The 26615-nt window shown below is 38.3% G+C and overlaps 1 protein-coding gene across 3 annotated transcripts in view; it reads left to right on the top strand.

Moving 5' to 3' along the window:
- Positions 1-674: 674 nt before the first annotated feature.
- The window catches only part of sfswap (splicing factor SWAP), a 55805-nt gene continuing 29864 nt past the window's right edge, over positions 675-26615 (top strand). Inside the window, exons 1-10 of one of the 3 annotated variants that reach the window (XM_082542408.1) lie at positions 675-1078; positions 2557-2720; positions 12804-12935; positions 15406-15482; positions 18343-18568; positions 18754-18854; positions 19677-19815; positions 22862-23114; positions 23424-23576; positions 23749-23842. In XM_082542408.1, the coding sequence (XP_082398534.1) occupies positions 885-1078; positions 2557-2720; positions 12804-12935; positions 15406-15482; positions 18343-18568; positions 18754-18854; positions 19677-19815; positions 22862-23114; positions 23424-23576; positions 23749-23842 (1533 nt within the window). In that variant the 5' untranslated portion in view covers positions 675-884. Of the gene's footprint in view, positions 2139-2556; positions 2721-12803; positions 12936-15405; positions 15483-18342; positions 18569-18753; positions 18855-19676; positions 19816-22861; positions 23115-23423; positions 23577-23748; positions 23843-26615 lie in introns of all 3 variants that reach the window. The other 2 variants (XM_082542409.1, XM_082542410.1) reach the window with 2 other exon arrangements.

Below are 26615 nucleotides of genomic sequence, written 5' to 3'. Positions count from 1 at the left end.
GGACAACTGGAGACATTTAAGGATGCAGGGACTGACAGAGACAGGGAAGAAGTCTCATCGTGACGAGTAAAGTTTACCTTGCCTGGATGGGCAGCTCTCTGGGTGCTCAGCACCCCCAAAGCTCTGATCCTAGAATTGTCCCTGTTCTCATCACAAAGTGCTTGACATCTCACTCATAATTCATATGTAAAAGATGTCTCTAGTAAATCCTTGAACTACTCAGCATCATGTGATTTAATCAGGTTATGCAAATCCAAATTCATTAAACACCAAAACACATGGCTTGCAACACAGTTTTCAAATTTTTTAATTAATATATTTTAATAGCTTTATCAAAAATAATTAACAGCCTGAATAATTACAAATCTTAAACATCCAGCTGTGCTGTCAAATCCACTTTAAGATTATGATAAAAATGTTTTGTTTCCATATATTTAAAGTAACTAACTGTTGAATTACCTTGAACACAGGAATTTATCTGTTGAACAAAAGCTTAATATAATAGGGTATTTCACAGCAGCACTTTCGATAATTTGGGAACCACAAAATGTGGTTTATATACAGAGTACTTTAAAGCAAAAAAGTATAACATAACAGTGGACATGTTTAGCTACACATTAGGACGTTTACTTACTGAACATTAGTGTAAACTTTAACTGTGCTCTCGTGAAATTGTCGTAAGTGCCGACCGGATACACAGATGCATTTACTCACTTTTCAACATGGCGGCTCTTGGCGTGTAGTGTTTTGTTTTGGTGCAAAATCCCACGGATTAATGTAACATTTGGAGGACCTGGTAGCCACCTGGTAAACAAAAAGCTATCACGATACCGTCATTGTTGTTACGTCCTTTAAGCTAATCTATTCCTTCGACTATCTGGGAGATGTATCGTCGCGGAGCGGCAAAGAAAGACAGCAAGCCGGTGAAGAAGGATGTGAGTGACAGTGATAAATACGCCGATCTGTTGGTTTTCGGCTATGCCTGCAAACTCTTCCGAGACGACGAAAGGGCTCTTTACCATGATCACGGAAAGCATCTTATCCCATGGATGGGGGACAAGAGCATCATGATTGATAGGTCGGTTGAACAAACTTAGACCGAAACATTATGCTAACAATCTCTCCTGTCCGCTAGCCTGTCTCAAAATTCAAGGGACCACGTTGGAGTTGTTGCTTGTTGAAGCTTGGAAACACCTGCAACTCGCGACGATTGTTTTATTTCTTGCCTCCTAACGTGTCTTGTTGGATGTCCTGAACTAAAAAAGAAAGAAAATTGGGGGGAAAAGAAAAACACCTGGTATCTAAAGTTTCTTCGGTAACATGCTAACTTGCAAATGCCTGTCAGTCTTTGCTAATGTTAGCCATGACTGACCTATTTATGCTTTTTGCTGTCAAGTTATTATACACTCCAGCTTACATTATAAGAGAACATTGGACAAATGGATTGAATAAAGTTTATTTGAGACTGGTTTAAGACCACATAGGCCTGCATAGTTCGCGCTAAATGTACCTCTTAAATTGGCAATTGCAGTAAATATATAAAAATACTCAAGTTATCTGTGAAATCGGCTTTGCATCTTGGCATGTTATGAGAATTTCCTCTAGAAGCTTTTTTCATGCTTTACACATGAATAATATGTCTAAGCTATAACATGTCTTTTTCCTGTTCTTTTCAAACGGACGTTTTCTAATATAAAGTGGTGAAGTCCCTACAAAACTTGGTATTTTACTATGCTTTTGTTTGCCAGAGCAAATTCTAGCAAAGACAAAAGTTACTGTCATTAAGGTGATTCAGTGTATCATTTTGACTAATTTTTTCCACCTTTTACATAGAAATTGTCCTTGTTGCAAAGTCATTGTAAACCTCCTTGAGTCTTGTATTTCTTTAAACATATTAAATCAATTGAATCACCTTAGTGTTCAGACCCAACTTATGTTTCATTTGTACAGCCTTTGTTTGTGTGTCTTTATTACATAACCCAGTTTTTCCACAGCAAGGTAGGCTAAGGGGTCCTTCCAAACCCCGAATGCCAACCTCAGCTCCAGATTTCTTTGTCTTCATGAAGAAACTGCAAGTGAGAGATGGCGTAGAGGGACGAACCTTGGAAAATGTCGTCCATTTGGGTTCTTACGGATAGGTATTTATGTGCTCGGGTTTGTGTGAATGTAACTTTCTTTGCAGATTTAGAAGTAATGATGAGTGTTACAGGGGATTATTGAACCCTGTAAGGTAAGAAGCGAGTTGCTTTGTTTGTCTTTTTTTTTCTTTTTCATTTCTAATGTTGTTGGCCTGTAAAAACAGGAAGAAAATACAGACAGAAAACTTGCTAGGTATATCAGAGCTCTATCCAAAATAATTCCCAAAGACTTAATTAGTATCATTATTGTGATGTATCCATTTTGAGAAAACATTCATGGAGGACTTACAGAGGTAGACCAGTTTTATATCTTTTATATTGTGGGTTTTAGGTTTTACAACCTTGGTAAGTAGGCCCATGTTCTGTATGAAAAGTTTTGTCTACTTCCTTTTCTCTAATCCTTTTTATCATCCAACAGATATGATGGACGTGGTCACTTACATGACCTTTCAGAGTATGACAGTGGGTCATGGAATACATCCTACCAGCTGTCAGAGGAAGAGGCCAGGATTGAGGCGCTCTGCGATGAGGAGAGGTACCTGGCACTGCACACTGACCTGCTGGAAGAGGAAGCTAGACAAGGTGAGCAGGATGCTCGTTTAAACATTTAGCAGTAATAGTTAAAAAAAAAAAAAGAGTGATATTAAAGGCAAGGAAAAATAATTTCAAAACATCTTATATACCTTAAATCTGCTGGAGCTCTTAAATAGGATATCATGACCTTACTTTCGTAATCTGTTTTCAAAAGCTGACTTTGTGTCAGTAGCTCAAACTTGTTTTCCGTTTGTAGTCAGGCCTTTTTAATAAAGATGTAGTTGCATGGGCTCATATGTCAGGGGATGCTCACTTAACAGCATTTTTGCTGTCTTCATCTTTTGCTCCAGTAGAAATTTTAAGGTAATGTCTACTGCTTCTTAGGATTTCCCATTTGTGATGAACACACTGACATTTACTTATTGCTAATGCTGGGCAGACACTGTGCGATTTTCTTTTTTTTTCCAGTCGCACGATTCAGTTCCTGCTCAAACTCAAATTGGCCCATTTTGAGTCCTACGACCGTTTTGGCGATCGGCCCGATTTTGGCCTTCATCGTGCGTCGTGCATCGTGTAGTATACGTGGGGTAACGAGAAGCGATTAACACCTCACGACCAGCTCCCGATCATCAATCGCTTGGTCGTGAGGATTTCAAACCTGTTTGAAATCCTCGCGACCGTCGTGAGGGTGTCACCGCAGTTTCTCACACTGCGCACAGCAGTGCAGCATGTGATCTGGACACAAGCGATGGAGGCACAAATTGTAGAACTTTGGAAAGCTCATCCGAGCCTTTTCAATGTGGCCTCACAAAATTATCACGACCACAACAACCGTGAAAATAGTTGGATTTACACTGCTGCTCAATCACAGCTGCCTGATCAATGTTTTTCATTAGCAATTTAGCAAAGTTGATGGTGGTGGTGTGTCTGTGTGAGTGAAAGACAGAGAGGGAGAGCGAGCGACAGAATTTCTGTTATAACCTTCATTTTATGGACGCACAGTGTGAGCACTCAGGTCGCATCAGAGCATCGGACCGTATAGTGTGAGACCCTGCATCGTGTCCTATGAACTTCTAACCCCTGCGAGTCAATCGTGCCGTTTGAGCAGGAGCTGAATCGCGCCACTGAAAAAATCGCACAGTGTCTGCCCAGCATTAGTTACAGCTTGTTGTCAATACGCTGGGGGCAGAAATTAAGTGATCCTCTGCTGAATTTGTAAATTTGTTTGCTTCCAAAAAAATGAACAGTCAGGTAAACGGGTAGCTTGATTTTAATGGAAATAAACATAATATCATCCAAAACTCCAGGGAAAAAAGTTATAAATTAAATTGCATATCACTGAGTGAAGTAAATATTTGATCCCGAAGCTAAATATGACTTGTTTGAAATACCTTGTTGGTAAGCACAACGGTAAGATGTTTTTTGTTTTTTTTTTGTAGTTATTCACCACATGTGCACACGTTTCAGGAGGGATTCTTTGTTGAAACGCTTAAGTCCTTTGGCTTTAGAGTTGGTGTTTGTCAACCCAAACCTTCAGCTCCCTCCACAGATTCTGTAGGACTCACGAATGGCTGGTCCTATCCATGACCTTAATGTGCTTCTTCTTCGGCCACTCCTTTTTTGCCTTGATCGGATGTTTATGGGTCATCGTCATGCTGGGAGATCTATCCATGACCCATCTTCAGTGTTCCGGCTAAAGAAAGGAAGTTCTCATCCAAGATCTTATCATACAGGGCCCCGCCCATTAGCCCCTCAATGTGGTGAAGTCGTCCTGTACCTTTAGTAGAAAAACAGCCCCAAAGCATAATGCTACCACCTCTGTGCTTGGCTGTGGGGATGGTGTTTTTTGGGTCATAATCAGCATTTCTCTTTCCCCAAACGCTGCACTTTGGGTTGACCACGGCACTTTCTCCCAAGCCTTGGAGATGTTCACTGGCAAGCTTAAGATGGACCATCGCACGTGCCTTCTTTAGCAGGGGGACTTTGTGGGCTTTGCAAGAATAATTGATGCTCATTTGATTTCTTTCGAGAGTTATCAACTTCTCATCAAACAGTTTGCTCATTCCAGCCTTATGCAGGTCTATGATCTTGTCCCTGGTGGAAAAGTAGGAATGAAACAAATTGAGTATCTTCTGTGTGCTACATGGACACAGTCTGTGGAAGCCAGAATTCTTGCTGGGAAGGAGTTTAAGTCTCTGGCTAGAACTGAACCAATGATCTTGATGTCCTTATTTCTACTGCGACACTTGGATGGTTGAATCAGAAATTGGTGTAAACATCATGAAAGCTTGGATCCATTACTTTTGTATCAGCAGTTCAGGCTGGCGGCACTGATGTATTGGTGTGATATATTTTCTCGCCACACTTTGGGTTCGTTGTTACCAACTTTAAACAGCAGAGCCGACCTGAGTGTTGTTGCTGACCATGTCCATCCTTTTATTACCCATCTTCTGATGGCTTTCCAGCATGATGACGCATGTGTGTCACAAAGCTCAGATCACCTAAATCTTATTTCATTAGCATGACAGTGAGTTCTTTGCACTCAAATAGCCTCCACACTCACCAGATGTCAATCCATTAGAGCACCTTAGGGATGTGGTGAAACGGAAGGTTTGCATTATGAAAAACTACTACAAACTTAGTAGGTTAATGTTTATTGCTGCTTCTGTCATGCCTGTCATATTACACTAATTCAATTTATCAGGTCCTCTTTTGAACTCGTGTCATGCCTGTCTTGCTTTTTCACAGTTTAGAAATCTTCACTCTCTTCAAAGGCAGTCTGTGACAGTGTTTTAATTACTATCCAGTGCGTTTTAATTTCAGGCATGCATCATCTTATGAGACATCTTCTGCAGACTGCCACTGCACATAAAACTTGGATTTTATCCCAACAAAAATTGACAAGTCACATTTGCTAAAAAGTTTAATCTATGCTTCTTAACAAAATCCCTGGATTTTTTTTTCCCAGGCCAAATCTTCAGAGTAGAGTGACGCCCCCTTTCTAAGGCCTTTTCAGCTTTTAGACTCTTAAAAAGGGCTGGCTTTAACTCTTGAGTTGAAGAGCTGCAATTTCTATGGAAATCACATTTGACTCATCTAGGATACTTGCATCTCACTCATTTTACATAATATAATGAAGCTGGCTGTTTTGATGACAAAGCATCCTTCCAAAAGACAGACGTAATGACTAATTGAATTTAATAAGCCACAGTTTTAAGTGAAATATGGTCTCTTTTGCTCAAACTGACAGGTCAGAAGGAATCAGCTAATGGTTTGTGTAAAACACACACACACTGCAGAAGGTGGATCTTGCAGTCCGGTTTGCCCTTGAATTTGGAGATCTGACCCCATTTTGCTGAGGCGATTACCCATCTGTCCACTTAAGGGGCAGTGGGAAGCATAAGAAATATTTATAGAGTTCAATGAATTTCAGTAGAAAAGGGTTGCCTACAGGGTCCAACATGCATACTTCCTGTCCCCTTTTATATATTACATTGGTAGCATTATAACTATTTGTATATCATAATGATCATGAGTTATTTGAGATTAGAGCAGGGCGATATGGCCAAAAATATTTATCACGATATATATTTGAAAATTTGCGATAACGATATAACTGACGATATAATTGATGCGAGACAAAATACAACTCCACAACATTACTAGCGCAAAAAGACAACCTTCCATTTATTTTCACTTAAACAAGAAGCTGGTTTTTATGTACATTAAAGCTTTATAAAAATGTAACAGTGCAAATGCAAATTCCTTGCTGAAAGTTTAACCAAAAGGCATTTCCAGTAGAAATGGGCTGACATATCCTGAGCATAACCATGTATAATATCCACTGAAGTTAAAAAGAGGTGCTTTGCAACATTAAACTGCAGTGTGCAGTACGCATTTTTCGGACCATAAGGTGCACGGGATTATAAGGCACATTAAGCGAAACAAAGCAGTCAGATAAATCAAACTTTATTCAACTCATTCTTCTTGCTTCCTCCACTTCTGTACCATTGATTCATTAATGTTGAATTCTCTGGCAGCTGCTCTATTCCCATGTTGTTGCAGTATAGTAATGACTAACCTTGTATTGTGGATGGATCATCTCAGTTGTTCTCCTGACTGAAGTTTGGTCCGTTTACAGCATCCTGCCATGCGACTGCATTTGTCTCTAACTATCAGGAACCTTAACGTTAACTTTTATAAGTGGAAAAGTGTTAGTGTTCGTCCTCCAGCTTCACTGTTTATGTTATGCTAACATAGCTGTGTCGCTAGCGATCACATAGCACATCATTATATACCAGCTAGCCCAACTTCAGTAACCTTACAAACGTCATTGCTGTTTAGTTTCCTGTCTTCATTTATGTTGGAAGTGATAGCAGAGCTGTACGTTTGATTTTTTTCAGAAATCTCTCAGTCAGAACATGCTATATCATGCTAAGGTAACTAGCAAAACTAGCGAGCTAACTTCCGCTAGCTTCCTGCTAACTTCTAACTCCGTTAAATGTAATAAATTTTGTTTTCATGGATGCCTGGAAGTTAAACTTCATAGTTACACCTGGTAAAGCAGCAATGCTGATCGTTTTATTAAAGATGAAAGAATTTAGACAGTTTTTAACTCTCAGTGATGCTGCAGTGTTGTTTGACCTGAACGATACGGAGTTTAGGACCCAGATTACTCCCAGATTTAAGAGCATCTTAGTCCGACAATAACGACGGCCGCTTGCATGTTCTGCAAAAAAATGTGCTTTGTCGTGTATCTGAAGGACAAACACCAAACCAGTTCCACATCACTGAAGTTGCACCATTTTTACAAACCAATTCTGGTTCATCTGTTTCACTCAACAATCAGCCATGTGCGTATGAAAACAAAGGCACTGCGCATGCGCGTTTTACTCATATTCTATCGCGATATTTCATTTTCCTATCGTTGCCTAACATTATACCGGTATTACCGTGAACGGTATAATATGGCCCAGCCCTATTTGAGATTACATATATATATATATATATATATATATATATTAGGGGTGCAACGATATTCGTATCGATATTGAACCGTTCGATACAGTGCTTTCGGTTCGGTACGCATATGTATCGAACAATACAACATTTGTAATTTATTTTATCAATTTTCCTTCTGACGATGCTGTCTGTGTTGAGCGCTCAGTGAATCTGTGTTCGACTACTCCGCCTAGGCTGCACTGTCGAGCGCAGATCCACTGAGCGCTCAACACAGACAGCATAGTCAGAAGGAAGAGCGCAGGGCAAGCTAGCGAGACAGAAGTTAAGCTCTCCTTGCAACAGGCAAATTGAACGTCATTCAGATCTGGCGTTTGGAATTATTTTGGTTTTCATGTGACGTATGACCCTGAAGGTAAGCGAGTCATGGACTAAAGTAAAACAGTATGTTGAATGTGCCATGCAATGCTCAATTACATTGGTGTGAACTAGTGTGTTAGCGCAGTTAGCTCGTTAACGTGTTGGCCGTCTAGCCCCATGCACGGAGTGATCGGCGGTAGCTCGTTAACGGAGATTTGCCGTGTTGTGGCGTTAAGGTAATTTCAACGAGATTAACCTGAAAGCACTAGTGGGAACACAACGAATATGACTGCACATTTACGCCGACATCATCCTAGTGCAAAGACAAGTGGAAGCAGACAAAAAAAAGCAAGCATGCTACTAACTTTAGCCGAGTCATTTAGACAGCTGTTAGCACATGATTCTCCTTATGCTGCTGAGAATATAGCCCAGAAGAAGCGGATAGTATAGCTTTTATTTTGGAAAGAGACATTTCTCTGTAATAAACTCTCTTTTCCAAAGATGAGTGATTCCTCAATCAGATACAGGGCTTGCAATATCGCTAGCCCGACGTCCCGGAGCTAGCGATTTTTTCAGTCGGGCTACCAAAATCTATCTCTTCCCTGCCCGTCGGGCTATTGTAGGAAAAATATATGTCAATGCTTTTGCATTCTTTCGGAAATGTAGCTGGGTAATTATGTCATTGGCATCGGTGAGCCACTGTCAATATGTGACATATTGAAGTCGCGTTTGAATTTGCGCTTGTTTTTTTGCTTTCACTTTGCAATCGTGCGAACTGTGTATAGAGAGCGACAGCACTGATCTGTGAGTGATGATAATTTGTGCACCAATTCCTCTGACATCGTCTTATTAATCGTTAGCTTACTATGCAAACATGACAAGTGAAATCTCCCGCAGCTTAAACATGTGAGAGGTTGATCGCGCAGAGAATCGCTGAGCTTATGTGAGTGAGTGTGTAAAAGCATTTCAGTTCTGCTGAGCCAAATAAGACAGGTCAGGGTGAAGAAGTGACAGCCAAAGAAAAGCTTACCACAAAACGGAGAAGTTATGACAAATCAGACTATAAGGCAAAAAGAAAGTGCAGCTTTATGGTTTCATGGACAAAAGAATTTCTGTGGCTGCGATATGACGAGCTAAATAACCAGGGCTGCACATAAGTGGTCCGCAGGTGCGCATTCGCTGTCAAAATAAAAAACACGCACAAGGGTTAGGGTTAAATTCAAAAACTGTACTTTTGAGTTAAAATATATATTTATAATTTTAATAAATGACAAATTAAAAATGCATGAACATTTTTTTGTATCGAAAAAATATCGAACCGTGACACCAAAGTATCGAACCGAACCGAACCGTGAATTTTGTGTATCGTTGCACCCCTAATATATATATATATATATATATATATATATATATATATATATATATAAAAAATACAGAGGCTACTGAGAAGTACAGTCCTTCAACAAGCCATTTGTGCACTGCTTGCCAGCTGTATGTATGTATAGGTTGTTGCTTTCATCTCGGAGTGGAGTAAACGTTCTTCAGTGGCTTTTAAAATGCAATTTAGTTCATATATTTATTTTCTGGGTGAAAAGCAACCAAACTAAGGGAAGATATGTTAAGTTTTCAAACCAGAATAAATAAACATTAGGCTTTAAAGGACAATTGTAAGAAGAATTTTGTGAGCCTGTGAGCCTGTTAAAGTTTTCTATATATCTGCACGAGTATGTCCTAAAAGTACACAAAAACAATTAACAACAGTATCGTACAACCTTACGAAAAATATTAGCTCGTTTTGAATTTGATGGCAGAAAGGCATCTCAAAAACGCTGGGAGAGAGGACACAAAAAGCTAGAGAGGACACAAAAAGCTGGAGAAGTAAGTGGTACTAAAAAAAAAACAGCTGGAGGAACATTTTGCAACTAATTAGGTTAACTGGTAACAGATCTGTAGCATCGTTGGTTAGAGAAAGAACATCTTAGAGAGGCAGGATTTCTCAGAAGTAAAGATGGACAGACATTCACCAATCGGCTGAAAAACTCTCTACAAATTGTGGAACAGTAATGTTGCAATGATGTCTCTTAACATAAAATCATAAAAGACTTTTAAAATCTTATTATATACGGTAGATAATATCATTATGAGAATCAGAAGAAATCTCTGTGCGCAAGGGACAATGCCAGATATAAATAATGGATGCCTGTGATCTTTGGACCCTCAGGTGCCCCTGCATTAAAAATAGACATGATGTTAACGTGATCCGGAAATGCTGCCATCTCCCCTGAGCCTAAACTCAGTTCAAATGGACTGCCAGCATTCAGTCCAAAAGCCTGTATCTCTGAAGGGGGCGGCTGAGTTGACATGTTGCACATCTGAAAGGCACCACCAGTCTTGGAAGTTATATACAGGTTTTAAAGCAAGATACGCTCCCATCCAGAAGATTTATATTTCACCAAGACATTCCTATAGCGCAGACTGCATCTATTACAATAGCATCGATTTGTAGTAGATGAGTCTAAGCGCTGAAATGCTCTGTTTGCAGTCCAGATGTTTCACCAACTGAAACATTTAACGTGTCATGAAATGGAAAAAATACAACAAAGATGATCCAGGACTGTTGAGTTTTTAGAATCCTCTATCAGACAGGAATGAGACAACATTCCTCTCAGAAGTCCGACGGTCTGCTCAGTTCCCAGTTGTTTACGGGCTGCGTTAAAAGAAGAGGGGATGCTGCACAGTGATAAACACAGCCTGACCCTAGCTTTTCTGATATACGTCATTTCCATCAAATTCAAAGTGACCTTGTTTTATTCTTAGGCAAGGCAAGGCAAGTTTATTTGTATAGCACAATTCAACAACAAGGTGATTCAAAGTGCTTTACAGAGACATTAGAAACAAGAACAAATAAAAAGCATGATTTAAAATTGAATAAAACAAGCAAATAAACTAACTAACTAATTAACAAACAAACAAACAAACAACAGTATATAAAATCAAAACAGATAAAATCAGAACAGTAGATAAAATCAGTAGTTAAATGTAAGTTTTGAAATTTAAGCTTAAAGTGTGGATTTGGTGCTTTATTCAAATGCAGCTGAGAACAGGTGAGTCTTCAACCTGGATTTAAATAAACTGAGTGTTTCAGCTGATCTGAGGCTTTCTGGGAGTTTGTTCCAGATATAAGGAGCATAAAAGCTGAATGCAGCTTCTCCGTGTCTGGTTCTGACTCTGGGAACTGATAAAAGACCGGATCCAGATGACCTGAGGGATCTGGATGGTTCATACTGGGTCAGGAGGTCATTGATGTATTTTGGTCCTAAACCATTCAGAGCTTTATAGGCCAGCATCAGAACTTTAAAGTCTATCCTCTGACGGACAGGCAGCCAGTGTAAGGACCTCAGAGCTGGACTGATGTGGTCCACTTTTTTGGTCTTAGTGAGGACTCGAGCAGCAGAGTTCTGAATGAGCTGTAGTTGTCTGACTGATTTTTTTAGGTAGACCTGTAAAGATGCTGTTACAGTAATCAAGCCTACTAAAGATGAATGCATGGACTAGTTTTTCCAGGTCCTGTTGAGACATCAGATCTTTTATCCTTGATATATTCTTGAAGTGATAGTAAGCTGACTTTGTTATTGTCTTAATGTGTTTTTCTAAGTTTAGGTCTGCATCCATCACTACACCCAAATTTCTCGCCTGGTTTGTGGTTTTTAGATGTATAGATTGAAGTTCTCTGGTGACCTGTAATCGTTTTTCTTTGGCGCCAAAGACTATTACCTCAGTTTTGTTTTTGTTTAGCTGGAGAAAATTGTGGCACAACCAGTCATTGATTTCCTCAATGCATTTACCAAGAGCCTGTACAGGGCCTCGGTCTCCTGGTGACATTGTGATATATATTTGTGTGTCATCTGCATAGCTGTGATAGTTTATTTTGTTGTTGTTTATAATCTGTGCCAGTGGGAGCATGTAGATGTTAAACAGAAGGGGTCCCAAGATGGAACCTTGGGGAACTCCACATGTGATACTTGTCTGCTCAGATGTGAAGTTACCTATTGATACAAAGTAAAATGTAATATTTTCTCAGTTAAAACATCTGATACTTTTTTATATTCTATTATTAATGAAATATGTGTTTATGGAAATTACAAGCTATTGTGTTCTGTTTTTATTTATATTTTATATAACATCCCAATTTTGGAGGGCAGTTGGGGTTGTACTCACTCCAATTCATCTTTTACCTTTCTTTGTACAATTGATTTGTGTGCAAAAGGTACCTTTCTTTGTGCATGACCAACTCTCTCATGAGATTCAGCTCAGACAAGCATCCTGACATTTTCTTTTAGTGTTCCTTGGTGTTATTCAGAATTCCCTTTTCTTTTCTATTAATGATGGTCTGTTGTTTTGGCCCAAGCGTGACACACAAAGATCCATACGATGACACTTCTAACCCCCTCTGTGTTTCAAAGATGGGAAGCAGGAGGTTCTACCTTACCTTACTACCTATGCAGTAAATAATGCAAACGAATGCTTCTCATTTAAACCACAAAGTTTTATTTTGGTCTCATCAACACACAAGACAGGACTGCGTCATTGTTTTGTTTAATTTTTCATCCACTACACGTCTGTATACTGTATATCTAATTAAAACTGACACAGTATCAACTTAAAAAGAGTAACATTCGTTATCTTCACAGATAGATGTCCTTCATCAAAATCAAAAGTCATCATCAGTTTGTGCAGACTGGTTTAAAGTGTTCTTCAACATTGCAGTCTCTTTTTTTTCCCTGATTATGTGTGTTTCCTAATCCTTCACAGAGGAGGAGTATAAACGTCTGAGTGAGGCTCTGGCTGATGAAGGCTCTTACAACGCCGTGGCTTTTAAATACAGCGCTGACTACTATGACCCCTCTCAGCCCACTGAGGAGGAGGATGCTAACAAGGAATCAGGTGAGAACTCGTCACAACTTCCCAGAGTAATGTAGTTACCGTGGGCTCTGTGTCACGTCTAGAATTGTAGTTGATTGTGTGTGCTGCAGTCAGCTGTGAAGAACACAGCAGCTCTTTCTGATATATAACATTTACAAAAACCAACTTTTTTTAATCCAAACAGCCATCTGCCCATTCATACACTTGAGGCGTTTGCTGAAGTTTATTTTTTGCCCAAAAAAAAGCTCATGACAAATGTGCAAAAAATTCAGTATTGCACTAGAATATCACCTCATGTAATCACCTCGCACCATCTGTGTTACTTTTAGTCCTCTATCTGTTTGTGACTTCTTGTTATGACTTATTTTGTGAGGAGCCTTCATGGATTCCCTGCTCCCTTGTGCAAACCTTAACCTCCTAAGACCCGAACTCTTCCACGGCATGCATTTTTGATTTCTCTTTGATATTTGGGCTGATTGGGACCCAATGAATGTAAAAACAAAGAATGACCAGATTTTTTTTTTTTTTACCTGATTTTTGTTTCTAAGAAAAATGAGAGCCACATATGAGGATATTTGTTTAAAATTTTGATAGAAGAGTAGCAGCATAATGTCCTCGTAAGTGGATCTCAGGCCCTTGTAGAGCAAAATTGAGTATTTTGGTCTAAATAACCCAAAATGTGATGTCCACATATGTGGACGCCAGGTTAAACTAACAGTCTTTTTCCCAAATGTCATCTAAACAGACCCTTTGCCCTCCAACACACCCTTGTCATGTCTGGAATGACTTCCCAAACATCCTCATGCTCAAGAAAAAAAAAAAATAAGACTGCTTCCTAAAAGATAGACACTGACCCTGACACAGTTACTTCTGCTTTAAATATCTGATATACACACAGACTAGTTAAGCAGACTAGATGCCTCTCTGTGTCTCTGGTGAATTTGTAGAGCTGACCCCATGGTATTCAAACATCTGCTAAAGATTCAGATGCCTGCAGAGGGTGACTTCGTGGAAAAAGTCAGAAAGGTCTCACATTTGATCTAGTTTGAGTCGAGCTCTATTTAAACTCTGAAACATTAATAAAAAAGTGGTCAAGAACTTCCCTCTTACCAAAGAGAGCATTAGCGCTTAAGGAAATATATCACAGTAATATACCAAGTTCAGTCATTCAGGTAAGGAAATCCCAAACAGTTGATTGTGTTTGTGTTGATTGTGTTTCAATGTGAGAAACATTTCGTCACTCATCCAAGTGAGTTCTTCAGTCTCAGCTGACTGCAGGTTTCCCAACCTTATAAACCGTACAGTTCCATAATGACTGAAACCAGCCCACTGACAAACAATGGGCTGTGAGGTCAGTTTCATGACCATTGATTAACAGCCACCGATCAAAGACCATTGATCAATGACAAATGGCCATGATTACCACAAAGAGTTGGCTGATCAGTGGTTTCACCTGCAGTCAGCTGAGACTGAAGAAGTCTCTTGGATGAGTGACGAAACATTTCTCCTTCTGAAAACGCTACGTCCACATGAACAGAATCAATTTTTTGGATTTATATTTCAATTATTTGGTTCTGATTGATAGCCAAACCAGAAGGTTAAATTCAGTACAGTTTATTACGTGTTCTGTCAAAACATGATAAATGCGTCTTATTGTTAGCCTCTCTGTTAAACCCCACACCAATCATTAGCCAGTCATTTCACAATATACCAATTAGTTTAACATCCTGTCAAAATAAGGAAGCTAATTTGAATAAGCAGTATCTCTTTGCTGAGGTTATTTAAATAATTCACTCTGTCTTCACTGAGTAGCTACTCTGTAGTGTGGCTTTAAATAAAGACAATGCTGGACTTCCCATTAAAAATGATCCGTTTCAATGGTTTTTATTTTAATGTGTAATTACCAATGAGATTTACTTTATATAAGATTTAAGAACAAGCTATATTATAAAGTTGCAAGTAGTTTAACCCTGATAACAGTGCTATTATATAACTATATTGAACAGTATTGCTTTTTTATTGCTTTTACTGTATAGCCCTTTATAAGCCTGTCGATTACATATTGTTGCCATGGCACACCTTCCACATGCACCCAAGTGGAATCCATAAGCATTGCTTTTTTTCTTTTTTAATTGCTTCAGAGATGCCTTTTGTTAATATAAAGGACCCCTTATTGGAGCAAACTCCCTACAGTACCTGGTTAAATATTTAAGCTCGTTTCCACCTGACCTGTATGTTGTCATCAAGATGAAGGTAAAGGCTAGAGTGCTGTTTTGCTTTGATGTATTTGTGTAGTGGGGAGGTTGGTAGAGGGCATGAGTTTCATCCATTTTTAAAATGTTTTAGGAGTTCAGAAATAATCTTAATGTTATTGCTGAACTGGGTAGATATAAAGTGGGGTTTGTTCGTTTTTTGTTGCCGATGATTGTCAAAAGTTAATCTGTTTATCGGTATATTTATTTTCCATTCTCATGTCCCTTCATTTGTGTAGAGGAGGCAGAGCCTGAAGAGAGTGAAGAACCATTCGTTGCTCCCGCAGGGCTTTCTATCCCTCCTGATGTGGAGTTGGTGAGTGTTAGATATTCTGCTTCGTTTCTTGAAACTCTGACTTTTTCTGTCTTTTTAGGTGGATCTTTAAATGAGTTCAGTTCATGCTTTTCTTTTTCTCATTCTCATTTTCTCACAGACCAAAAAACCATTTTCAAAATCCTATTATCACAATATTTAAAAAACAAAAATACTGTACACACTTAACAAATGCTCGCTACTTTCACAATAAGTAGTGAGCTCACAGATGATGGCGTGTCAGAGTGAAAACCAAGCTGGGGTTAGGTTACTTTGCTTTAGAAAACAAAACAAAATCAGAATACTAGCTAATGTGATGAGCTGGAAATGTAATTCATGTGCCGATTTGCAACCTTGTCAGACATGCTGATCATTCGCTTTTGTAGATGATCGAGTGGTGGTCACTTTGAATTGTATCTCCTTTTCCTTCATGAAGAATAGGCTGGTGCAGCCTGTGCTAAAGGTGCTAATAAAGAAAATACTGAAGCGCCTTTCTTTTGTATTCAGAGAATTCAGCTGCCTCTTATTATGGCTGCCACTTACTTACTAGTTGAAAACACTTCAAAATGAGAAGTGTGCCAAGCTTGTAGAATCATTCCCAAGAAGATTTAAGTCTGTCCAAAATCCTTTAACCAAGTAATATGGGAAGGATCCGAATACTTCATATAAAAACAAATTCAGGCATTTATTTTCAGTGAATAAACTAACTATGCAGAAAACTTAATGATCTGTAGACTTTCAAAATGAGCTGTATGTACAGTGTGCTCTATGTTTAAATGTGATGTCACGACATTCTACATGTGTCTTAACTATAGATTTATGTTGTGTTGTCTGCCTTTGTTTTTGAATCACAGATTCAAATAATTTCTATATAACACGCAAACCAAAGCAACAGAAATGACTCTGCAATAAGTTGAAAATCTGTGAGTTTCACAGGGGTTTGCTGAAAGGGGATTTTGTCCTAAAATTGTATGGCTGTCCAGCCTTACTCTGAGGCAGAATGCCACATAGTTTTTGTTTGTGAAAAAACACTTCTGTGCCAAAAGATAATGTTTCACATTGACATACCATCTAAAGAAGGAAACAGTTGAAGTAATAGAAAAATATAAGATTTTCTGTTGCTTTGTTGTGTCTTATATCCACGGCCAGAAGCCTGATGATTCCCTGTAGCCACTGTCCTATGCAAAGAGAGTCGGTCTCTCCTGCCGTTGTACACAGATGTTGAGAAGTGATCCATCCCACTTAGGAATTAGTGACAGTGTATAGGGAGAGTCTTTTTATGTGAAAGCAACGAATGCGTTTTTCCTGCTTTCCTTCTTTCAAAGATGAATATAAAAGAGTCATTCTCCCCTGTCAGGGATTAACACATGTCGGGAAGCATAACACCTCCCTAAGGAAATGCTACGGCAAATGTTGCATGTGAAAAAAGGCATGCTTTAATGCCAGTATTATACCATGGTGGGTATATGAGAATCAAAACAACCTTGTGTTTGCATATATACAAACACAGCATAGCTGCTGCTCTGTATGTTTTGCATATATTATCAATCTCTACTCCTTGGTTTGTAGGGAATATCACCAGGAGAAGCCCTTGAATATTGGGCAAATTCACAACACAGCCTGATGGGATTCTAATATTTTCCTGAAGGATAGATAAATATGTCTGTGACACACTAAAATAAGAGCATGGCTCAGTTTGACGTGCCTTATTTCTCACAAGCTTCTTAATGAAACTATTCAAGGCCTGGTTCAAAATTATTAAGCTGGTAAAATTAAATTATTCATATGCTATGAAAAAGACATTTTTATTATAGCAGCTACCAGTCCATTAATTGGATTAGTTCTGTTTTAGTAGTCTTAAGGTGGACTTTTGCCACTTTCATTCGCCGTTATTAATTATTTTATGATTATTAGATTTGCCCTTGTTTTCACAAGTATAGCTTAATAATAGGTAACACTGAGAGAGAGCAGAGCAGTTTACCTCAAAAGGTCCTTGGCCAAGGATGTCTTTGAGCATTTTAGATAAGGTCAGGGTGTCACATTTTAGTACAGCTCTAGTAATAAGTACAGGTGCAAATTAATCTCTACTCACTAACCTTTGTTAACTGAGAGACAATATGGTTGGAAACATTACATATTACTTTCACATTGGCATTCCTAATGGCTATTCTTTGGGTAACAGTGTTGTAGAATAATAGGTGCGAGACACCATGCTCTTCTCTTTTTTTATGAGATAAAATAAGTACGTAAAAGTTCCAAACACCCTTTTCCCTTAATTGCTAAGTTCGTAAGTGGAAGTGAGAAGGGATTGTGTATGTCAGAAAGTCCTTGGCAGCTTAAAAGATAATAATGATCTGTTTTTGTTGGACGCCAGTCTTTTTTTGGCAGTGTTTTGAAAGGTGGTATTTATTATGACTTTCAACTTGATGGGATATGTGTATTCTTTGGAAGACTGCTGCACTTCTCTGTACTCTCTAGGTATTGGCAAAGATTAATCATTGAAAGCACACAAGGCGACCAATAATGAATGAATAATGGACCATTTCTTGTTCCACTGATTTCCACCCCATGTGTATTTTCAGAATTAATGTCATCACAATGAGCATAAGAGTGCTGGGCATGAAAATGTTTCTGTAACAAAATTGCCTCTGTTCTTGGTGTACTGTGTGTTGCATCTTAATGCCCCGTCTGTGGTGCCGATGCTTATTTGTCACAAATTTTTCACCACGTGTCTTAAAGGAGAAAAGTTTTCTCCTTTGCAAATTGAAAAAAAAAAATGTGTGTTTTTCAGAAACTGAAATATAATAATAGAAACTGTCTGCATTTTTAAATGCAATTTCTTAATTTCTTGACTCTTTTGTAGCCTGCAACCACCAAGACCCACAACATCATTGAGAAGACGGCCAACTTTGTCTGTCAGCAGGGGGCTCAGTTTGAGATAGTGTTGAAAGCGAAGCAGTCTGGTAACTCCCAGTTTGACTTCCTTCGTTTTGACCATTACCTGAACCCTTATTACAAATACATCCTGCGGTCCATGAAGGAAGGTCGATACAATGTTGCCTCTGACAGCAAGAAGGAGCAGTCGCAGGGTGAGTTACAGAAAGCATTCACTGGATCCACCACATTGCATATGCATGTGTCTCGTACGGTAACTAATGTGTAATTGTTAGATTGATCACAACGTATAAGTAGACAAACAGTGCGGAATACACTAAAAACATTCATTATTGGCAATAATTTGTTTCATCTGTACATTGTTTTTTTCGTTCTGCAGAATCTGATTCTGATGATTCAGATGATGATGGAGATGGGAGCTACCTCCATCCCAGCCTTTTTGCCCCTAAAAGGAGCTCTCGCCTGGAGGAGCTAATGAAGGTATTGTAAATTTTTTCTTTCTTTTTTTTCTTATAGTAGAAAGTTTTCCACAAACAGGCTTGTTACCACAGAATTCTTTTTAGGTCGACTGGAATATTAATAGGAGAAATTTCTCAGCCAAATATAATGCTGATATTTTTCTGAAAAGATACTCAAATGTTGAGCTGCATAATTTTATTTGTGAACATAAGTTAATGTTTTGGGTGGGGTTTTTGTGGGGTGGGGGGTGTTCTGTAAGACTGATCCGTTTCTAACCAGTAGCACCATCTGGCATCTAAAATTGATTTACATGCCTTTAATGCAACCCAAGTCTGTTACTGAGACTAATATCTTAGAGCTTTACTCTGTTTCCCGGTCTTCATGCTACTTCAGTTGTTAGTGCTTTCATGTGCCTTGTCATTAGAGCCATTAGTCTTTGTGCAGCAATAATGGGAACATGCCTCTTTAAAGAAACATAATGAGCTTCTTTTAGTAGAAGCTGCCTAACAGTTGTCTCCCATCAAGAGGGATTCGTTATCAGATTTTCCCCTGTAATTTTCTACTGAAGACTCATATTTTAATGTTTAAGGTTTCATGGGGTTAAAGCTTAAATCTTGTAGACTTGTAATACCACAATAAGGACGATTAATGTGTATGATTTGAATAATGCAAGATATTTAAATACATGCCATTTTAGAGGGCTTTGAAGATATTTTAATGCATTAAATGCTCCTTTCTCATGTAATGCTTGCAGGAACTCAAATGTTTTAGTATCGCTTTGCAACAAACAACATAATGGTGTGAAATGTTATTTTCACCAGACTGGCCTTTTTTGTCTTGTAGCCTCTTAAGGTGTTGGACCCAGATCATCCCCTGGCAGCACTAATTCAAAAAGCCCAACAGGAAAGAAATGGGACAGCAGCAGTGGCAACAAACCAAGAGGAAGCTCCAGCTAGTCTACCAACACAATACAGCGCCGACCGTGAGTAGAGTCATTCTGATAGAAAAACGCATTTTGACATTTTTAGTTTTTCAGTCATGGTCTTTACATGATGGGTCCCTCTGTACTATTTTGTTCAGCTTTTGTCTTATACACTGCCAGTTATTCATCAAAACTCCCTTCAACAAATACTGAGTGTAGTCTATCATTGAGGAAAATGGTTTCCAGTCTCTGCAGCGAAGAAATACTGAATTCAGTGGGTTTTTTTCCCATGGTAGGCCAAGCGTACTAAACGGTTAACCTGACCTGAGCCAGTATTCAGATCCAGAAAGACCTTTGGCTTGGGGTCATGACAGGCAAAGAGATCGAAGGCTTGATAACATGATAAACGTGTACTGCAGTGCTAATCTGGGTATCAGATGAGTGTTTGAATGAACTGTTTCACATGTGATTTTAAAGTGATTGCTCAGACTTCATGTATAAATAAACACAGGGAGATTATATTGTTCGATGAAATCCTTATCTTGCCAGATTCCATTAAAAAAATTTCTACTATAACAAAATAAAAATTCTAACAAGATAAAAATAAATAAAATGAGTATCCTAGAAATTTAAAGAATAGTTCAAGTAATGAATGTGCAAACAATGAAATGAGTTAAAGAGTTTTAAAAAAGCTCGAGTTGTATTTTTTTTTTTTAAATACATTCACTCTTTTTTAAGTTAATCTGATAACGTCTAAACATGGCTTCGTGCTTGAATGCCACCCTAGTTCACTTGACCGTCAGGTCAGAGCATAATGGGATTTTACTATAACTTTCAAGGTAGCACAAGACTTGAATGCATCCTGTGACTTAAACTGATGGTTTTCTCTTGATAACACACTCCAGTATCTTGAGTTTCAGTTCTGATTAAGATCCTTCTTTTAGATGATAGCAGTAATGTCAGGGTGAAAAAAATCTAATCAATTTCTAATGTTCGATGTTCAAGGTCTGAACATCAAGACTTTTCCATATTTCTGCGCAAAACATCAGACTACTGAGGATGTTATTACGCCTAGCTACGGGTATTCAAATATAATATTAAAAAGAGGGATATCTCTCTGAATTTAAGAGCGAACATCCTTTCATTGGGTGATGTTGTGCAACAAGTCTTTTGCATGTAAGGGTGAAAACCCCAGGCAATCTGTCAAAACGCCTAAAAACACTTTCAGTTTTCTTGATAGAGAAAATTGGATATGTCATTAAAGTCAACCAGCTTAGTGACTAACGTGTTAATATATCCCAGCCTCCACTTTGACACTGACCATTTATTTTGTCCTCGTCCCTTTATTGCACATTCTTCTTTCTTTTTCAATAACAGTCTTTGTGATATAAACCTGCTGATGACTGAGAAACTTTTCTTGGACAGGGGCCACACATTGACTTTTATAACCCAGTTGCCAAAATAGCTGGAAGTCTTTGTAAATTTGCCAGTGATTTCAATTCTGTATTTATTTAACAGTAGTACGATGATGCAGTACAGAATTTTGACAACACTCTGGGAACATGGAGACCAGTTGCTATCAATGCTTTCAGTTGATGACACTAAATGGGTGTCGTGGCTGCACAGCAGGCAGGCCAGTTTAGTGGCTGAACTATTTTTCTGCAGAGCCACCCTAACCTGAATATGTACCTGTGTAACCTGTAAGTTGGGACTAGGTAAAACAGTTAGAGTTCTGTCTGCAGATGATTAGCAAAAAATGAATTAATTAATAAAACTGGCTAAAAAGTTTTATTGTTTTACATTTATTTTTGCAACAGATCTTTTGTGGAGTTATTTTTCTTGTTTTTAAGTTTTTAATTAAGGTCCTCTATAACATTTGCTCACTGTTCAGTTCAGTTCAAGCTAAGATGACTGAAACGGCTCACTAAAAAAAAAGTAAAACTTTGAGTTTTTTCGATAAACCTGATGCAGGATTATTAACTGCAGATGCCTTTGTATATGGATTGTTCGAGATCTCTCACATGGTCCAATCGAAATAACTGCATGTTGATTGTTTAGTGAACTTATAATGTTAAAAGAAGAGATTATTTGACTTTGACAGAAGTTCCTTAACACTGCGTTCTTTTTAAGACGATCAAGTTTTGGTACCTTTGCAAAAAGAGATTTCTGGTCCTGCAGAAGTCTGTGGAAAAACATGCATTTGTGATTACCTCTATAAACAATTTAAATTCATTTGAATTTCACATCAACAAATACATAAAATATATAGATACCTTTTATTTATATAAAAGGTGAAAAATGTTGGTTTAGAAACAATTTAAACTTGAAAAACACTCTTGCTGTGATCAGGAGGCTGTCTTTCTCCACCTCTCCCATTTTCCCTGCCTTGAAAATCTTGAAAATGTATCAGTTATTTAAAGGTTTACCGAACAAGCCTGGTGTGACAGTTTCCATATTCAGTTAGAGGTGACTTTTGTCTGACCTGTGGTTGTTATTTACCAAGGTTAAAATGAAAAGTTTGCACAATTGAGTCTGAAATGAAATACTTCATCATGTTAGAATCTATTATAATGCCCCATCAATTTATATAAAATCTCAACAGCTATTTCACAGTTCTTCACACTTTTCACTTTAGCTGCACATGAGGTGGACACAAAACAAGTGCTCCACACTCAAGGACAAGTTGGCTGAGTGGTTAAGTGTATCCTAACTAAAGCAGAATCTGGTTATCCTCCTAAAGTTATTATTTATTGGATAAGTGTGGAAATGGTTTGAATTAGGTCATGCAGTTTGGTCAACAGGTGGCAGCATTTTAGCAGTGAGTGTGTGAGGATGTTTTCAGACGTGTGCTGCTATTTAACTTTTAATAGTTTATATTTGCATACCAGCGAAGCTTTTCCTGGCTAAATAAATGTTCATATGACTGGCTACAGCATGTTTGGGTATAAATGTGAAAGTTGTTTCTTAACAAAGAGGCATCAACTTACAATATATGATATATTTAGTTCATTTTGGTGGGGGTGTTGTTTCTGTTTTATCACACACAGTTAAATAGTTTCTTGGAGGCATGTGTATTTGATCTAATTCCTGCCTCAATTGTTTTCAGCAGCAGTGTACTATGGATATTACATGCTGCCAGATGGATCGTTCTGCTTAGCTCCGCCTCCCCCAGGTATAGATGCCACCTCATACTATAATAATATGACCTCAGCTGTCATGGCACCACCTGCTTCTACCGAGGCCGTGGCTAATTTGGGCTCTGCACCCACCCCTGCTGAAACTGTCACAGTAGCAACAGCAGCTACAGCCCCCACTCAGGACTCCAGCTCTGTTCCTCCAGCAAGTGTACCAGAAATCAGGTGGGCTCTGACACTGCATGGAAACGCTTTTCACTTTTCTTTATGGTAGCCTTGACATCAGTTAGTTTAATTTTGCCTTAATCAGAAATGATTAAATGTGTTTTCTTTAAGAACCTTGATCAAGCATAATGATGACTGTTATTTACCCAAAAAGCTAAGTTAGTGTTTTGCTTATCTTGTCTGAAGTTACATTTTAAATTCAATTATTACATAGTGTATTTAAATACAAGAATGAAAATGATGCCATATTAAAAGTTGAAACTTTCAAAGATAAATTGTATTCACATCTTAAATTTCCCCTCCAAACAGTTCAAAAGCTGAACTTCCAGTTTCCACCCCATCAGCAGCAGCCATCATTCCCCCACCACCCGACATCCAGCCGGTCATAGACAAGCTGGCTGAGTACGTTGCAAGAAATGGTCTGAAGTTTGAGGCGAGCGTCCGGGCCAAGAATGATCCGCGGTAAGTTTTCTTACCAGAAATAAACCTGCTGTTCCAGTCAGGTCTCACTTTAGGAACTCCTGTTAGTAATTTTGCCATCAGATATGGCATAACCTCTTTATCATCCCCCGGCTCATTTTTCTGAGCGCTCGCCTCTCATCTTTGTATGTTTTCTTCTCTCTGTGCACTGTAGGTTTGAATTTCTGCAGTCCTGGCATCAATACAACACCTATTACGAATTTAAGAAGAAATACTTCATGCAAAAGGAAGGAAAAGGCTTGCCAGAGGTAATATAAGCATTGCGCTGTATACATTATGCTTCTGTGCGTATTAATCTAACTCTCTTTATCTTTCTTTGCCATTTAACATTAATGTAACAATGGTTCCTTCAATCAAAACTTTAATTACTTATTTTTTTAATACCCTGCAAGGTGTGTGGTTTGGTTAATGGTATATGTACATTTACAGACATGAAACTTCTAAGTATTAAATATTGTTCCTACATAATGAATAATAATGAATTATAACAGTTAATAATGACTGCACTGAAGCAGTTCTCTCATTTGCATCACTGCTACAGATCCATAAATGATCAAGATTACTGCATAAAGCCCTTAAGAGCTTAATAAAGCTGTGGCTCACAAGCAGCGGTGCTGTCATGGACACTGACTAGAAGCAGTTTTACAAAGACTGTGAAGAAATGTTTCTTACAGAAAGATCAGTGTGACTAATTTTTCAAAAATCACTGAACCAAACCAATGGAAAGTTTTTAAATTTCATCCAGAGCGACGACATTAAATGCACAATAGAAAGTACCAAAGAAGACATTATGTGCTAGAGTAGGGACAAATGCTGCACAAACAAAATAAGATTGATAATCAATTAATCAGACTTGACTTTAAGCGAAATCTCCTCAGTATGTGTATTATCATTTCCTTTTTCTTATTATTTCTTCCCCATGTATTGTTGATCTTAGAATTTTCAGCTGCGCTTGAAGGATGGGCTCCATATGTGATATTTTTAGTCTGTCTTGCCCTCAGTGTCTATAAAATCTGCCTGCAGATCTAAAGTTAGAGCTCTGGGGAGTCTCAGCTTGTGCTTCTTGATGTAGTTCATGGTTTTCAGGTATGCTTGGGATTATTGTCATCTTATTTGTAGTTTCTTTCTTAAATTAATGCTTTTGCAACTTTGAAATTAGTTCCTTTTGTTGCGTATCCACTACAGATATCTTTAACCAGAATTTGGAATTGATAAATGAGGATAACGCAGGGAACAAGGAAGAGATTAAATGACAAGAGGTGGATCCAGGGTTGGACCGTGGCTCGGGGGGTTGGGAATCGCATCTGTAACCGGAAGGTCGCCGGTTCGATCCCTGGGCTCTCTGTCCTGGTCATTGTGTCCTTGGGCAAGACACTTTACCCTACTTGCCTACTGGTGTTGGCCAGAGGGGCCGATGGCGCGATATGGAAGCCTCGCTTCAGTCAGTCAGTCTGCCCCAGGGCAGCTGTGGCTACAACCGTAGCTTGCCTCCACCAGTGTGTGAATGCGAGGGTGAATGAATAGTGGTATTGTAAAGCGCTTTGGGTGCCTTGAAAAGCGCTATATAAATCCAATCCATTATTATTATTATCCAGCCATCCTACTGAGAAGCAAAGTAATACACTAGCTCAGCAGCTTAACTTGTCTTTCAGTCTGTACCTTCAACATTTCTAAAGCTCAAAGTTTTGCTGCTGAGATAATCCCACCTGTTACCAGAAATGTCTCCCATGTTTTAGAAATTTGATTCACTTTGAGTTCATCTGGTACTTTACAGCAATCAAAAAATAAGATATTAAGTTGAGTTACTAAGAAATTGCTTAACATGCTCGGTGTCCCTCAGCTTGGGAGCTTTTCGAGTTTCCGAGCCGAGCATTGGTGTTCTCTCATCTGTTTGTAAGTCAGATCGCTACCAGTCCATTTTTTTTTTTGCTCCCGGGAGGTGCCTCTGTGATGTCAACAGTGAAATGGATGGATGGAGAGATCCTTCATACGTATGAATACATAAGCATATTTCATATACTATATATTGGCTTTATGTCAGAGCTAGAAAGAAATGGTAAGAAGTAAGTGAATTTTGTAAGGAGCGATTTGTTTTATGTCAAATCAAATTTATTAGCTTGTCAGAGTGCAAAGAAGTGTGGTCCATTATGACACAGCACAGGCTGTTTCAACAAGCAGTGCTTGGCTTTTTCTATCAGAAAATCTGTCTTGTGTTTATTTTTTGCTGGCTAATGGGATGAGGTTTGCTGCTCTCAGTCAGTGCTATTATTTGTAGTTTCATACTTGATGAAAAAAGTTAATGTTGCTTCATATAGTATCAATAAAATGTTTAATATTTGAAATTTTCTTCACTTTATTAGTGTATAAATATAATTATATTAAAAGGAGTTTTTTTGGTAAATAGTCCAAACCTTCCTCACACTTTTATGTTGATATTCTAGGTTGAATGTGACACCTTCTGAAAGCCCAAGCTTTCAATATTTGAATGGATGCTTTCATTTTTGCATCAGTTATAGAAGCATCTTATAATTTTAAAAAATAAATACGTAATAAAACATTGGAGTATCTCAGTGACGGTCTAACTGGGATTAGAATTTGCACCATGAACAGATTATTTATTTTTTTTGAAATAAAACAAAACTGAAGTCAGATTTGTAAGGATATTATATCAGGGTTACAAGCTGACAGGTTGAATTTACGCATAGCACTTGACACATACACATGTAAGGTCTACAGCACAGCTGTTTTCATTCCCTCTGATTTATATTAACCATGATTTAATCAATTTTGCGCCTCAAGTACAATGTTCTGTATTTGCTAGAAAACTATAATGTGAGATTAAATTCATTTAATTTTCAAAAACAAAATGTCACAATAGCTGTGCCTATTTTCCAATTTACTTTTATATTGAGTTGACAGTTTAATCTCAATAGGGGCTAAAGTGTTTTTTGGAACAAGTCAGAGAAATGAATGAAAGCAGGGACCTCAATCTATTTCGTTTGGCAAAGGGTCAATTGTAGG

Source organism: Aulonocara stuartgranti, assembly GCF_965226115.1.
Source record: "Aulonocara stuartgranti genome assembly, chromosome: 7".
NCBI lineage: Eukaryota > Metazoa > Chordata > Actinopteri > Cichliformes > Cichlidae > Aulonocara > Aulonocara stuartgranti.
Note: the sequence above shows the minus strand (reverse complement) of the source record. Positions and strands in the feature narration are given on the sequence as shown.